Genomic DNA, 14922 nt, shown 5'->3' with positions numbered 1-14922 from the left:
TGATTACATATACTTGAGAAAAAATACATCAAACACAAGAAGCAAAACACATTAAGCTAACCACAATTCCATTTCTTTGGGCATAAGTTTCCATAGACTCCACCTCTCACTCTAAAGTGCCTTAGTGTGAGAGTGGTGTGTAACCTTAGGGGACGATCCGGCGAATACAATTGAGAAACCCGATTGCGTTGGAATTCGTTTTCAAAGGCAGTGATTTATCACGCCACACCGAACTTCCTTTCCTATTTACCTCTTGTTCTTTTTATTGATTATTGTTTTAGACGACTATTTTACAACAATATCTCATGCATCAGCATAGATACTTTATAAAATTCATCACAAGTGTGTTATCATAGTAACATCTAATACTTCATATGGAATGTTGACCAACATATAAGACTAGTGGACTACTCGTCGTTATGTAATATTTGGGCTCTCGAATGAACGAAATTTTTTTAAAAAATGAATACCGTCAATACCCACCCATGTAACCCGACCGGATGAGTTGATGATGAGATAACGTTGAGTAGATGAGGCTATAGGTAACGCGCCATATCTCTCCTCTTCTCCCCCAACTCAGTTCTTCAATGGCGTCGCAATTATCATCTTCTCCAATCTTCCTCTCTTCATCTCCCAAAATTTCAATGAATTCCCAACTCACTTCTCCCCTTCACCGCCAATTCTACTTCCCTCCTCCCACTCGAATTCAAACAATCCAGCATTCCACTGTTCGACGCGTAACTACCCACTACTCCTTAAAGGTTGGTTCTTTCTGATAATCCCCTTTTTTCGAGTTCAATTTATAAATGTACATTCAATTGGCATTTGTATATCTTATTTTCATTTTGTTAATGTTGTTTGCTGCACAAATGAATTATGCATCTGGGTGCATGATGTGCATTTCCGTGTTATTTTCTTTCCGTCTTAATAATCTTTTTGATAGATTTGGAGACGTAAATAGTATAGTGAGAGACTGAGAGTGAGATAAGAGTGTGAGAGAAAGAGAGTAAGTAGAGAGTTCTATTTCACATGGATTGAGTGGGGAAATTTTCTACTTGTATTTTAATCAATAAAGAAGGTTTTTTGTGGCCATCCTACAATCGAACGTAGAAAGAAGATTATTTGTGGACAAAGAGAGTAATAGGTAGATTGTTAGATAATATACAAATTTTTAAAACAAGACCGCCTTACGATCATAAGATCACCTTGAAGGTTGGGTTGGGCTAGGGGAGTTTGAAAACGGGATAAGGTTTCATGCTTGCTTCGATTCACAAAAGTGGTCTTATGATGGTAAGGCTGCCTTTCACGAATGTTTCTATAGATTATATATGTGATGTGCATTATGCTCTGATCAATGTTCATTAAAGGCTCTATAGCATAGCTGCGCGTTATTTTATCATATAGCCTAGTTGGTGCCTGTTCATTGAATTTAGTATGAAATTACATGTTGTGGGTGGTTTTATTTAGTACTTATGTGATATATTGTTCGAGCAAGACAATGCCAAATTGCAAATTGTTTGAATGAATGAGTAAGATAATATAATTTGATATAACTTTGCTGGTTCTATATATCTTTAATTTGCTGCTTTACAGATTCCTATCAACCTTCATATAGTACAGTGAGTTCAATTCTTTTCATGGTTATCCCAATTCATAAATGGAACTTCAGTCATGCAGGAATCAACAGATCAGCATGGTACATCTTATACTCCCATGGTTAAGAATGGGCTGAAAGGACTCGAAAGGACCCTAGCTGCAGTTCTTCTTGTCGTTCAGATTTCAACTCCTCTACCTATTATTGATTGGGGTTACTCTGTCCCTCCCGCGAAGGCTGTGCTTTATTCTCCTGATACTAAAGTTCCTAGAACTGGGGAACTTGCATTAAGAAGGGCAATACCAGCAAACTCAAACATGAAAACAATACAGGTTGTTCTTTACATTCTTTCACATGATACTCTGAGGGATAATCTTGTTATCTTTCTCTGACTTGTCTTTTTCCCCCCCTTTTTGTGTATTATTTCTGTTATTTTTGTCCAGGAATCTCTAGAGGAGCTCTCATACTTGCTTAGAATCCCTCAAAGAAAACCATATGGAACAATGGAAGGAAATGTAAAAAAAGCATTAAAGGTTTGTTTTCTATGCCTTGCAGCTACAAAATTTATGTAGTGCATCATTTACATTTTACATGCGCTGAAGTATAATTACATGAAGCAGAGTTATGGTTATTTCTGCTGTCTGTACTGATCTGTTGTCAGTATCGGCCTACTCAAGGATATAATTAAACATTCGTATCTAGATTTTTGTTTCCAGAGTTCTGTAGATAATTGTAGAAGGAAATAAAATTTACTTGTTTAGAGAGAAACCTTCAATATCTGTCTTAAATGGATCCATGAACTATGTGCATCACATATTTAAATTTTAGGCTGTTACTAGTTAGCTCACTTACTAGTATAACTGATATTCTATAGTGGCATTTAAGCATTTTGCTTTATGTAACCGAGCTAACTACTATGTTGCAATTTATTATAATAACAGCTCTAATTCTCACTGGATACTAATTGAATCGAACAGTATTTGTGATTAATGCAACAATGCTCATTAAACTCCATACTTGGTGATGTTTATGTACTTTAACATGACGACCTTCGTTGAAAAGTATAGGGTTGAAGTATTTAGATATTTTAAAATTCAACTGACAATCATCTATACAAACACTAAAATTTTCAGGATCAAGTCTTAAATGATGTAAAATTGTAAAGTTGTATATACCAAAGTATATATTATTCATTTTTCTAGCATCCATGGTCTAATCAAAAGATCAAATGGATAAATACTATAGCCAGCAGTGATAACATAACTCATTTTGACACTCGAGACTCTGCTTTCTTAGTTTTTATATTTATTTCCTTTATTGTGGCATCAGATAATCGTATGCCCATAAAAACTGAAGTTTAACACAATTACAATTATATATGATGATATTTCTTCATCTGTGATGACAAATTACAGTGATCTCCTTCCACTTGGTCAAAGAAAAATAAAATTGTCTTTAATCTCTTTAGCCTGTTAACCTTTCATGCCAGGTAGCACTAGATGAAAAGGAATCAATTTTGGCAAGTATACCCGCTGATTCGAAGGAAAAGGGTTCTCTTCTGTATGCATCTTTGATTGACGGGAAGGTACGTCATATATGTTGAGGATATGTTTTCCAATATTAGTAAGCAGCTATTGCAGCTTTCTTCTTCTTTACTACCTTGAAGCTGCCTCTATGTTTCTATTGACCTTTGTGTGTGTGTGTGTGTGTGTGTTGATTACTGGCAAAAACTCTACTAAACATGAAGAACTACTAGACATGAATCTTGTGATGCTAAAAGAAAAAAGAAAGAAGAATAAATAATAACAAGAACGTAAGGAATCAATCATGCACGCTACCAATAATGGGGAGAGATCGATCGATCAATCAATCAAAGCCTTAATCCCATAAGTGGGGTCGGCTACATGAATCAAAAGTGATTATTCCGTGTAGTCATCGATAATAATATTTCTCCTCCATCCCTTACGATCCAATGCCTCATCCTCATGCAAATCCATATACTTCATATCCTTCCAATGCTGAGAGAGAGAGATTAGAAATTATAACCCTTTGACAGAGGATGCAAAAGAAGAGGTTAATAATTTCCAAGAGTAAGTGTACAAGTGTTTAGATTAGACTAAGAGCATCCACAATGGCTAGCTACATGTACATGTAGCCAAGGGTTGCCACATCATTATTTCTCAAGCTACATGATTTAAGCTACAACCTCTACAATGGCAAGCTACTTATTTTGTAATTTTATTATGTCCCACGTGATGACATAAAATAAATAAATATATTAACAAACACATAAAATATATTAAACAAATAAATATAATAGCATTGGGTGGAGTGAAACTACATAGCTACAGAGCTATGTAGTTTGGCTTAGCTACAAGAGGTTGTAGCTCCACAATGGCTAGCATGTAGCTAGCAATTATTTGGAAATTGCTAGCAGGTCCTTATGCACAACCATTGTGGATACTATAAGCAACTTAAAGTACTTGAAAAACTAGATTACAGAGAAGAGAACTTTCTCTTATCTTAAAAGTGGCTACAAAAGATGAAAATCGAGTGGCTAGTAGCTAACCTAGAAACGTAAAAAAATAATTACTTGTTGTCAATTGAATGGTGGCAAGGCTTAATGTATGAAGGGGAAATTCCCGAAAACTTAAAAATAGTCGTCACTTGATAGAGCAAGGGGGAAGGGGGGTGTTGTGCCAGATTCAGCACAGTCTGTTCATGCCTTAAGACTCCAATGAATTGCAGGTAAGGCACAGTTGTTCCTCCTGAGCATAGTTGTGTTTGGTCAGTATGCACAACATCAGGGAATGGCAAATAGAGCATTTGTGTTGTTTTGCCTCACAGTCCAAACAGGGGTGCACGGCCATGCTCTAGCCATTACTCTGAAGCTGGCTTCTTCTTCTAGTTTATGTTATGAAAAACTAGTTTACAACTTTCTTCAGCTTTTTCTTGTAGGGGGGCTTGCGATCACTTCTCGATTGCATAAAAGAAAAGGATGCTGATAGAGTATCAGTGGGCCTCGCATCTTCATTGGATACAGTTGCAGAATTGGAGCTGCTACAGGTATCATTGAATATTGATAGTTATTCTACTGAAAAGTTGAAATTTAAGCACTTGAGTGACATGTAGTGATATAGTTGTTTCGAAACATCTGAGAATGCATTTTTAAGTTTTTCTATTTGTGCCATCATATATTCATAGAACTTTGAAAGTGAGAAATAATAGTGTTTGGCTGGAAAGTTCACTTCTGTAAATAAAGCTGCTGTATACTCTTGAATGCATTCCAAACACTTAGTCATCCAAGATTCATGAGAGAAACCATAGGGGTCTAATTAATTTGCTGAGATATGTAGAGATCTAAGCTTATGATTTAGATGATATAGCTAGAAACAGCTTCTGTTCTATTCTGTTTCTTCACCTCTTGGGATATTGCAATTCAAATCAATCATAATATCCAAGATTATCCGAATGCTTCAAGATCAAATGTTTTTTAAGACTTGAAGAAGTGCTTCCGTTAGTTGCCACCTGTTTCACTGCTGGGGTTCTAGTACCGACCTTCGTAGTTTCATCGTGCAACGGATTCTATTAAAAGCATGCCATAGCCTTTAGTGAGCGAGGTCTCATCATGCTATCTGTCCTGTTCTCATTCCGTCACATAAAATGACTATATTATATTTCTTCTGAATTTACTTGATTGTGAGCTGTAATTTCTATGCTTCCATGGGAAGGCTTCAACTAGATGGCAAAAATTTAACATGTTTTGATTGCAACAGGCTCCAGGAATATCGTTTTTATTACCTCAGCAATATTCACAGTATCCAAGGTATGTTTTCTACTTGTCAGCTTTTTGCCTTTTTCATTGTTGGTGGAAGGAAAGAGGAAGAATTTTTATTGATTAGTGCTCCTGCTACTTAATTAATAAACTCATTTTTTGACAATTGAATTTGATCCACTGCTTTTGAAGCAATGGATATAAAGTTGGTTTTTTTTTTTTTTTTTTTTTACGTTCTCTTCTGTATTAAATCTGTGCTTTTGGTCTTTAGGCTAAATGGGCGAGGAACAGTTGAATTTACTATTGAAAAAGGAGAGGGTTCTACGTTTACTCCTCAAGCTGGAGGTGAAGCCAAAAATACAGCTACTATTCAGGTACTAACTCTGTACTAAATCTCTCTTGTAAAGCACTAATAAGAATCCAATAATGCAACCTGATTATCTAGTTCAGTTCGTGTATTCTGCTCATTTAACATTTTTGGACTCGTGTGCACCTAAAAGTCAGATATTTGATCTACCATTTGGTACGCTTCAAACTGTTTCTTTTGAGCTTCTTGAAACTCACAATGTTTCAATCAGTGAAAGGAACTATCAACTTATATAGGGTGAAAGCATCTATTAAAGTTTGAAACTCCAGGCGCTCTTCCTTGTTGAGGGATCCAATTTATAATGCCTTCTGTATAATTATCTGCCTCTTTTTAAGGGGCTATAATCATATGGATACATCATGCACAGATCATGTAGCACCTGCACATAAGTATTAAAGGAATGCTTATAGTTGATGTAGGATTTCAATTTGAATAGTTGAGAATTTCACTTCTATGCCATGTAATTAAATTCTTTGCTTGTGAGTTGTTTCTTTTTGTTACTATCATACTTAGCTTATCAATGATGCATTCATTCAGGTTGTAATAGATGGATATTCGGCACCATTGACTGCTGGAAATTTCGCTAAATTGGTAAGGTACTTGAACAAAACTTTTTCTTGATAAATTTCAATATTGTTATGCACATTGATTTCATCATCTGTTCAAAATCACTAATTTGAGAAATGGATTCTCAGTGTTCAAGTCTCATTATTGCATAACTTAGATGTATGCACACAAATTAATTTTACATTTTCTGGAGGAAAGTAGGTCACCTAAAAGTTAGAGAAGTTTAGGAGGGATTTATTTTGGAAGAAGTTCCACTTAAGGTTCTTGATGTTAGGCTAAATTTTACTTTTGTGACCTATATTTGTATATTTCCAATTTGGTAACCAAAATTCGCAAAGGATTTTCATTTTGGATACCTTTGTGGCTCCACTAATCTAATTAGTCGTTTTTTTTATTCCACCAAGATATTACAATTTGAAGCAAGGATGGCACTGCACCATCCTTTAAAATTACTGCACTTAGGCACAGGAGTTCTTCCAAATCAGCACTGGTAAATCTGGATTTTCTCTGGAAACTACGTATCCAATAGACCGCTGAATTTCTGTGCACTTCACCATACCTACATGGTGAGAGTTCTGACAGAGAGAAGCATCAAGGTTTACTTGGAGAGTGCTTGGTCCAGGAGGTTGCCTAGGAAAGGGTTATTTGGGTTATTGTTAGCATGGCTCTGAGTATTTTGATAAAGGCTGGTGAGATGCTTGATTTGCTGAAAGTCTGAAACCTCTGAGTTAAATGAAGAAATTAAATGGGATTGTGAGGTGGAAGAACATTTTGATCTTGTGAAATAGTGTGGTTTTGATTAGTTATGCTCTTTGTTCTTTGAATGGCTCAAATGGTTCATATGTATCATAGATTGCATTGGCTAACCCTTGATGAACATTAAATTATTAAGCAATGGCCACATGTATACATAATTATATTGCTGTCATTAAAATACCAATGATTTCCTTATGAAATTATGTTGCAAACTAATAACATTCAAGTGTAGTTAATGAATCAAGAGGTTGCCAACTTTTCTTCATTCTATACAAGATCAAGTTATGTTGATTAACTCTTCTGTATAAAATGACATACTAGCACAAAATTATCAGGTAATGGATGGAACATATGATGGAACAAAGCTAAATTGCACCACTCAAGCTGTTCTCTCCGACAACAAACTTGACGCAAACAAAGGTTATAGTGTTCCTCTAGAATTAATGCCATCTGGGCAATTTGAGCCGCTCTACAAGACAACTTTGAGTGTACAGGTTGGTGTTCACTTTCATTCCCATCTGAGAACTTGCCAAGCCTGCTGATGTCATTTTGCAACGTATAATCTCTCTTTGCATTTCAGGATGGTGAGCTGCCAGTTTTGCCATTATCTGTTTATGGAGCGGTTGTTATGGCTCACAGTGATTCTTCTGAGGAATACTCATCGCCAAATCAGTTTTTCTTTTATTTGTATGACAAGAGAAATGTAAGTCTACCCCAACCTTGTTGAACTTACCTTAATTTTACATTGTTGTATTATACTATATGATGCCTACCAGTATTACAACTGGCGATAATGTGAATATGTTATGACTCTTTCACTTTTTCAGGCCGGCTTAGGAGGACTGTCATTTGATGAAGGTCAATTCTCTGTGTTTGGGTATGTCTTTAAAGCTTTATTGTACTCTTAATATTTTTCTTTTATATAACTATTTTACATTCAACATTCTCATATGATTGTGGTTTTTTTCATCAATGATATTTTATGGTGTAGTTACACGATTGTGGGGCGAGATATTCTTCCTCAAATCAAAACTGGCGATATCATTAGATCTGCAAAGCTAGTGGAAGGCCAAGATCGCCTCATACTACCAAATGACCCAAATTCAACTTGAAAGTGCTCTCTCATCACTCTGTTCTGATGGCATTTCTTAAATTTGCGGCATGCTATTCGGTCTTTTACCTCGATAGAGAACTATAAACGCTTACAACTTCCTAGCTCATTATTTTTCGATCTGTACAATGATATTACCTCAATGTTTAGCTTCAAGATCATATTCCTTCTGGCATTGCTGGTGGAAAACTCATATTTTACCAACCTGGCTTATGTACAGTGTCTAGGTTTATTGTTTGGATTATGTATCTAAGACTGTTGAATTGAGCATGGTTTTCAGATTCCTAGTCCAGGCTCTTATTTGTCAAATATGACTTGGTTCGTTTGTAATGTCGTGCACACTTGGCCTGTGTGAGCTCTTCAGTCAGGTGCGGCCAATTCGTTCATAGACATTCTGCTGTATCTGCCTTTAAAGAATGCTTAGAATAGCGAATTGTATTGTCCGAATACTAAAAGCCATGAGATGAGATGGCTTAATTCAAAACAATCCTACTAACATAAATTTAGTAGGCATGAATGTTTTTCACATGGCAATGTAGCCAAACTCAAACTTAAGATAATCTAACCAGCTCTTACAAAACCACCTCATCTGATTCTTATATGGAAGTACCTCAACTGATAATTCATTTTAAGACACCCGTTAATCCGGATTCACCTAATTAAACCACTGCACCTATTATCATTACATAGTTTTTGTTTTTTGAAGCAATCATTACATAGTTAAGTACTACTCAATAGTGAACATTAACACGCATTTTGGGATATGACGTTGAAGATGTAATAAAAACTAACTCAATAACACCTGAGATAATGGAAGTTCATACATATGAAGTGACAAACTAATTTAACACTAACACCTAAAGGGTTAAAAAATAATAAAAAAATAAAAAAAATCTTAGAAAAATTAACTAGGGTAACTACTTAAACTTACGATAAACTAGTTAAATTAACCATAACAAGCCTAAACCTTGTGGAAAGATGCTACAACAGCTAACTGTCATAGATGAATCAGATCCTCTTTATTTCCTGCTTATGGAACTGTATAACCTGCCAAAAACAAGCCCAAAAAAAACCCACATTAATTAGCACTTATTTTCAAACTAACTTTCAGTAGTGACGTGACAACTAAATCAGAACGTGGTTATCACGTGTTAATTTAACAGCACTTATTCAAAACCAATCATCAAATCGAAAATATAATTTAACTAGTAACATGACAGCTAAATCTGAACGGAGGTAAAGTACGTTTATTAAAACTTACTTCCGCACTTGGAGCCATGAGCCATGGACTTGCCACAGCTCTGAAGACAGTGCATAGCTTTAGGCATGCTAATGAGCTGCTCAACCTGTGAAGTAATATGCGTACACATGCATGCAACATCAATATTTTTTAACACATTACAACATGCTGAAGATGGATCCATTGGTGGACCTGGTTTTTGGACAAACACTGCACATTGTGTTATAAGCCCTTGCAAATCACCATTGCATTGCCCATTTCCTACCTTAATGTTTCCATAATATGCTCCAATTAGACCGAAAATCATAGCGAAAACAAAAACATGATTATTTTTGCTAATCAAGCTTGCCATTATGATGTGTAAATATGAAATATAGCTCGTTTTGGATGCCAATTATGTGATTTGGTGATATAAATTAAGGGGTATTTATAGATGGTAATTCTTGATTTTGATACTAATTTATGAAAATTAAGTATGATTAAATTTGGTTATTTGCTTATTGGATGCATGTACTGTGTGATTTATGACCGTTGCAGATTAGGTTGATTTCTGTTCTATTGTTGGGGTTGATGATGATCAAGTTGTGGATTTTGGAAATTGTTATATGCAGTTTACATGCATGTGAACTTTATTTTATACAATTTATGTATAATGTATTGTTAATTACTTTTTACCGGTGTTAATGTCATGACTTTTTTCTGTCTAGTTTGTTTTGTGGTATATATAGTGAGAATTTTAGTAAACATTTCGTTTGGATCCCAAATGTGTGTCGTTTTCTGGTTTAATATTGAACAATTATGTTTTGGACTACCTATAAGAGTACAAGGCTACAAGTCTACAACTAGCGCCTGCCTCCAGGCTCCAGCGATGAAAGCTCGTTGTTTTTATCGGATATTCTTCGCCGGTGTTTGGTATGTAGCTGGTGTCACTGTCTCTTGACCGGCATTGCAAAGCTTTAAACTTATAGGCTTCTCTTAGCTGCTGTGCTCTTTACAAGATTTTTTCAAGATTGAATGTTCGTGTAATACTTGTATGTACACATCATTTGTACATTAGTGTTTTATACAACAACAAAAAAAAAAAAAAAAAAAAAAAAGGGTTAGCATTTGGTTTGGAAAGTGTCCTACTTTGTTATACATTTATAAACTCGGTTATTATTTCGTGCAATACATAATAAGGTATGTCATTGAGCCAGTATACTTTGAACAAGCTCAAAAAATCACAAGGATACCCAAATATATTCTTCCCTTGTTTCTTAGGTAGTGTTAGGTCTAGTATTTGAAACTGTTTCTCAAATTAAAAGATAGAAGCTAGGCCAAATAAGAGCATCCATAATGGCTAGCTACATGTGTTTGTAGCTAGCAATTGCCACATCATTATTTTTTTAGTTAAAATAAGTTACAACATCTAAGCTACAACCTTCACAATGATTAGCTACTTATTTTTGTAATTGGGAATAATAATAAGGGAAATTCTCAACGGTGACCCCCTAGTTTTGCTACGCACCAACGATGACCTCCCCTTTTTTTTTATTATACAAAATGACCTCAATTAAAAAATTTATCCCACTTATGACATTAATAAGAGTTAATTAATTAAAAAAAAAACTAACTATGGTTAGCTTTGAAAAAAAAAAAAAAACTAAAAAGAAAAACCACCAACCCAACCACCACCTCCACCCTCATCCCCACCAGATCTAACCAGCACCACCTCCACCCTCACCGGAGCCACCAAACCCCCTCATCTGAAACGCCGACACCTCCCACCCAAACCGCCGAACCATCCCTCCATCCTTTCCTCCGCCTAGATCCGAACCCTAACCACACAACTCTCTCTCCTCTGACCTTCGATTCTCGCCGCCTCGTCGTGGGTAGGTTTTGGTCGAGGTCTCGAGGAGGGGTGGTGGGTTTAGGGTTTGAGGTTTCGATTCTGGGCGGAGATCGAAGAAGATAAAGAGATTGAGAGAGGGTGGAGGAGAGGGCGGAGAAGAAAGACAGAGAGAGAGAGAGAGATCGGTAGTTTGGTGGTCTGGGGTTGGTCGTGGTTTGGGTTCGGCGGTCTGGGGGTTGTCGGAGTTCTGAGTTCGACGATTTAGTGGTGGTGACAGTGAGAAGGAGGAGAGGGAGGGAGGGTTGTGGGCGGGGATTTGGGAATCTAGGGCTTGGCGGTGGTCGAGGTGGAGTTGGCGCAGGGTCACCGGCGGTCAGGGGAGGTTGGGTAGCATTGTCGGCGATCGGAGAAACCTGGGTAGTGTCGTCGGAAGGGAGATGGTGGCTGGGCAGGTGGTGGTTGATTTTGGTGGTTGGGATTAATTTTTTTAGTTTTTCTTTTTTAAAAAAAACATATAAATATAACCATAGTTAATATTTAATGAAATAAGGTTATGAGTGTGATGAAATTTTTAACTAAGGTCATTTTGTATAAAAAAAAAAAAAAAGAAGGTCGCCATTGGCGCGTAGCAGAAGTTGAGGGTTACTGTTGAGAAACACATAACACATGTAGGAGTCCACTATGTTGGAGTGACATTAGTGAAACAATAATTCTAGGTCCTTAATTGATAGAAGAAACAACGAAGCAAGTGAGAGAAATCCAAACTAAAATTAAAGCTGCTCAAGATAGACAAAAGAGTTACGCAAATTTAAAGCGTAGAGAAGAGGAATTTCAAGTTGGTGATAAGGTTTTTCTCAAGGTTTCACCAATGAAAGGAAATGAGATTTGGAACAAAAGGGAAGTTGAGTCCAAAGTACATTGGACCATATGAGATTTTGCAAAGAATAGGAAAAGTTTCTTATAGATTGGCATTGTCTATGGACCTCAGCAAGGTACATGATGTGTTTCACGTCTCTCAATTGAGAAGGTACATCCCAGACAAGTCTCATGTCCTACAACCTGAAGCCATAAAACTAGACCAAAGCTTAACCTATGAGGAAAGACCTGTAAGGATTCTTGATAGTAAAGTGCGTAGTACACGCAAGAAAGATGTCAAGATAGTAAAGGTTTTGTGGTCGAATCAAGAGGCTGAGGAAGCGACATAGGAAGCTGAGGATGAAATGAGAAAGAAGTACCCTGAATTGTTTGAGGTTAGTTGAGTTACGGGGACGTAACTCGTTTTCTTTAAGGGGGTAGAATGTGGTAGAATTTCACGTTTTTTTTACCTTATTTTCAAGTATTTTTGTGCATTTTTAGTATACTTCCACAAAGTTGAGAAAGAAAGAGAATAAGAAAGGTTACAAAAAGTACAACAACTATATGTATTAAGAAAAGTTTTTACTAAGTGGGTGAAAAAGTACAGTTTTAAATGAGTTTTGGACAAGTTTTATGATTTTCGTGCTCAAGTTTCGAGGACGAAACTTCTTTTAAGGGGGGTAGACTGTAATACTCCGTATTTTATAATATTTATATATATATATAAATTATTTATTTTAATTATTTTATTTATTTTTATAAATTAAAATGATTCATTTCAGTTTAAAAGAAATTAATTATTTAAATATTATGTAAGTGTGCATAAAATAATATGAGTCATTAATTGAGGCAATACAAGTGTTTTGAATTGGGTCATCTTTATTTCAATAGTTGGATCAACTTGTTAGGGAATTAAGGACACTTAAAAGCTCAACAAGTTGGCCCCAAAGGAAGAAGTTAAGGGAGAGTAGGATTTAGTAATGACAGTTTTGTAATTATGAGCTTTTGTTTTAAAAGGGGAGTATAAATAGTTCAAGACTTCAACATTTTTCACTCTAAAATCATAATTTTCATATTTCACAAAAATTTCAAAGGTTTTCTCTTTATTTTCTCTCTCTTTTTTCTCCTTATTTTTCCTCCTTTTTTTTTCCTCTCCTTCCCCACGCCTTTCTCTCCCTCTTCTTCTCCCCTCACACTGGCAGCCACCGACGCCACTACCACCACCGGCGGCAGCAATAGCATCCGGCAGCCCGCCAACCACCCTCTCCTTCTCTCTCCTTTTGTTTTTGGTGTTTTGGTATTATTATAAAAAAAAACCTCTTTTTCTCTTCCTAATTTAATTCTATTGTTTTTATTAATTAAAAGCATGATTTTGATTATGTTTTGGGTAATTGATGTTGTTAAATTATTTATATAATTTTCAGATTATTATTCAATCAAAAACCCCAATTTACAAACCCTAGAAATTGGGAATTTAATGTTTATGGTTAGGGTTTGATCCTAGGTTGATGTTGTTGTTTAATTAGTGGTTTAAACATGTTTTTATTGAGTTTAAAGCCCTCAAATTAATGCTAAAATTTATCTATGTACACTACTTTTTAATTATTGAGTTAGGGTTTGATTACCCATAAAAGGGAAAAAGGTTTTAATGATTTAAATATGATTTTCTAGTCTATTAGTGATGTTTTATATAAAATAAGTATACTTAAATTTTATTTAAGTCATAAAATTAAGTCTTTTTGAAAGGATTTGAAGTACCCACTTAAAGAAAAGGTTTTATGGCTTTTATGTCATTAAATTGGGTTAATTAGTAAGGTTTAAAGAGTATTATAGTTGCTCGAAATTTGTGAGAATAGTGGATTAATTAGAGTTATGTATTCTTATTTGTAGGAAGCTTCGAGGTAGGTGATTTCTAGTGAGTGTTGCCGAGTTTAGGCGTTGTTCAAGGTACGTATATGCACAAGAATATTTGTGTATGCGTAGTATCATGCTAGGATTTGTAAAGTATAATTTAGGTGATGAATTAGTAGCATGTTTGGTTGATTATATGCTTGGAATTAATGTTGGTTGATCATGAATTGTTATGCAAGCATGTGAATATATTATTTGAAGCATGATACAAGTTGAATATATATGAATCATGGAAGTATGTTTTATTTTCAAGTATCAAGAAAACATGTATGTAATAAGCAAGGCTTATATATGAGTTAAAGAGCTAAAGTTAGAATTATTGATCATGATTCATGAATTTATTTCTCACCCATTTATTATTGGTGTTGAGTCAAGAAATTAGTTTATTTATTTACTCACTCAAGTAAGTTGAGTTTGAGTCAAGGAAGTTTAGTAATGCATCTTATGCACCAAGGTAGTAATCGTACAATTTTGTGCACAAAACTAGGCAAGGAACCTTAATTAAAATAAATAGTATGTGCTCACTATTTAATTCAAGAATGAATGGAAATTTGTGTTGAATGTTGTTATGTTTGTTCTTGATTGATTGGTTTGAGTCATCACAAGTTAAATTGGTAAATCACGTAAAGCGTAAGAGGATACGCACCAAAACTCTTGGAACGTATATACCTTGAGTATGAACATATGGGGTAGTTATGGGGTTTTATATTTAACCATAGCTTTTACAGGGGTACAGGACGCTGTACTTTCTTTTATTATTAATGCGCTGGAATTCCGTCACCAAGTGTGACATAGTAGGTGCCAATTGGGGTAGCTCCCTGATCGGAAGCTCAATATTTAAATGGCCTATTTTCAAGGAAGGAAACCCGTTCGATGCGTAATCCAAAATTATTATTAATAATTAATATTGCTAGT

The 14922-nt window shown here is 35.4% G+C and overlaps 3 protein-coding genes across 4 annotated transcripts; 2 read left to right on the top strand and 1 right to left on the bottom strand.

The window, feature by feature from the left end:
- The first annotated feature begins 485 nt into the window (after positions 1 to 485).
- LOC110693223 (peptidyl-prolyl cis-trans isomerase CYP37, chloroplastic-like) lies at positions 486 to 8479 on the top strand. 2 transcript variants are annotated; one of them, XM_021870361.1, is made up of 12 exons: positions 486 to 761; positions 1678 to 1926; positions 2038 to 2127; positions 3084 to 3179; positions 4553 to 4660; positions 5371 to 5420; positions 5641 to 5743; positions 6274 to 6327; positions 7395 to 7553; positions 7640 to 7762; positions 7887 to 7936; positions 8051 to 8479. In XM_021870361.1, exons 1-12 carry the CDS (start codon positions 588 to 590, stop codon positions 8169 to 8171), a joined length of 1377 nt encoding a protein of 458 aa, XP_021726053.1. In that variant the 5' UTR covers positions 486 to 587; the 3' UTR covers positions 8172 to 8479. The 2 variants fall into 2 exon arrangements, with proteins under 2 accessions (XP_021726053.1, XP_021726054.1); XM_021870362.1 differs by having other exon boundaries at positions 681 to 761; positions 1670 to 1926.
- A 268-nt stretch (positions 8480 to 8747) lies between these two features.
- Positions 8748 to 9804, bottom strand: LOC110693224. The gene is made up of 2 exons (XM_021870363.1): positions 9432 to 9804; positions 8748 to 9217 (listed from the first exon to the last, which is right to left on the bottom strand). Exons 1-2 carry the CDS (start codon positions 9760 to 9762, stop codon positions 9201 to 9203), a joined length of 348 nt encoding a protein of 115 aa, XP_021726055.1. The 5' UTR covers positions 9763 to 9804; the 3' UTR covers positions 8748 to 9200.
- A 2315-nt stretch (positions 9805 to 12119) lies between these two features.
- LOC110693301 lies at positions 12120 to 12446 on the top strand. Its single transcript, XM_021870457.1, has one exon. The coding sequence runs from the start codon at positions 12120 to 12122 to the stop codon at positions 12444 to 12446; it is 327 nt and encodes a 108-aa protein (XP_021726149.1).
- Positions 12447 to 14922: the final 2476 nt, after the last annotated feature.

The sequence above is a fragment of the Chenopodium quinoa genome, unplaced genomic scaffold, assembly GCF_001683475.1.
Source record: "Chenopodium quinoa cultivar QQ74 unplaced genomic scaffold, ASM168347v1, whole genome shotgun sequence".
NCBI lineage: Eukaryota > Viridiplantae > Streptophyta > Magnoliopsida > Caryophyllales > Amaranthaceae > Chenopodium > Chenopodium quinoa.
This window is presented reverse-complemented; position numbering and strand designations above follow the sequence as displayed.

Coding starts and splice junctions, on each gene's coding strand:
- LOC110693301 (XM_021870457.1), top strand. CDS start 12,120: ATGAGATTTGGAACAAAAGGGAAGTTGAGTCCAAAGTACATTGGACCA.
- LOC110693224 (XM_021870363.1), bottom strand. CDS start 9,762: ATGGCAAGCTTGATTAGCAAAAATAATCATGTTTTTGTTTTCGCTATG.
- LOC110693223 (XM_021870361.1), top strand. CDS start 588: ATGGCGTCGCAATTATCATCTTCTCCAATCTTCCTCTCTTCATCTCCC. Junction 4,661..5,370: donor CAGAATTGGAGCTGCTACAG/GTATCATTGAAT, acceptor TGATTGCAACAG/GCTCCAGGAATATCGTTTTT. Junction 5,744..6,273: donor AAAATACAGCTACTATTCAG/GTACTAACTCTG, acceptor GCATTCATTCAG/GTTGTAATAGATGGATATTC.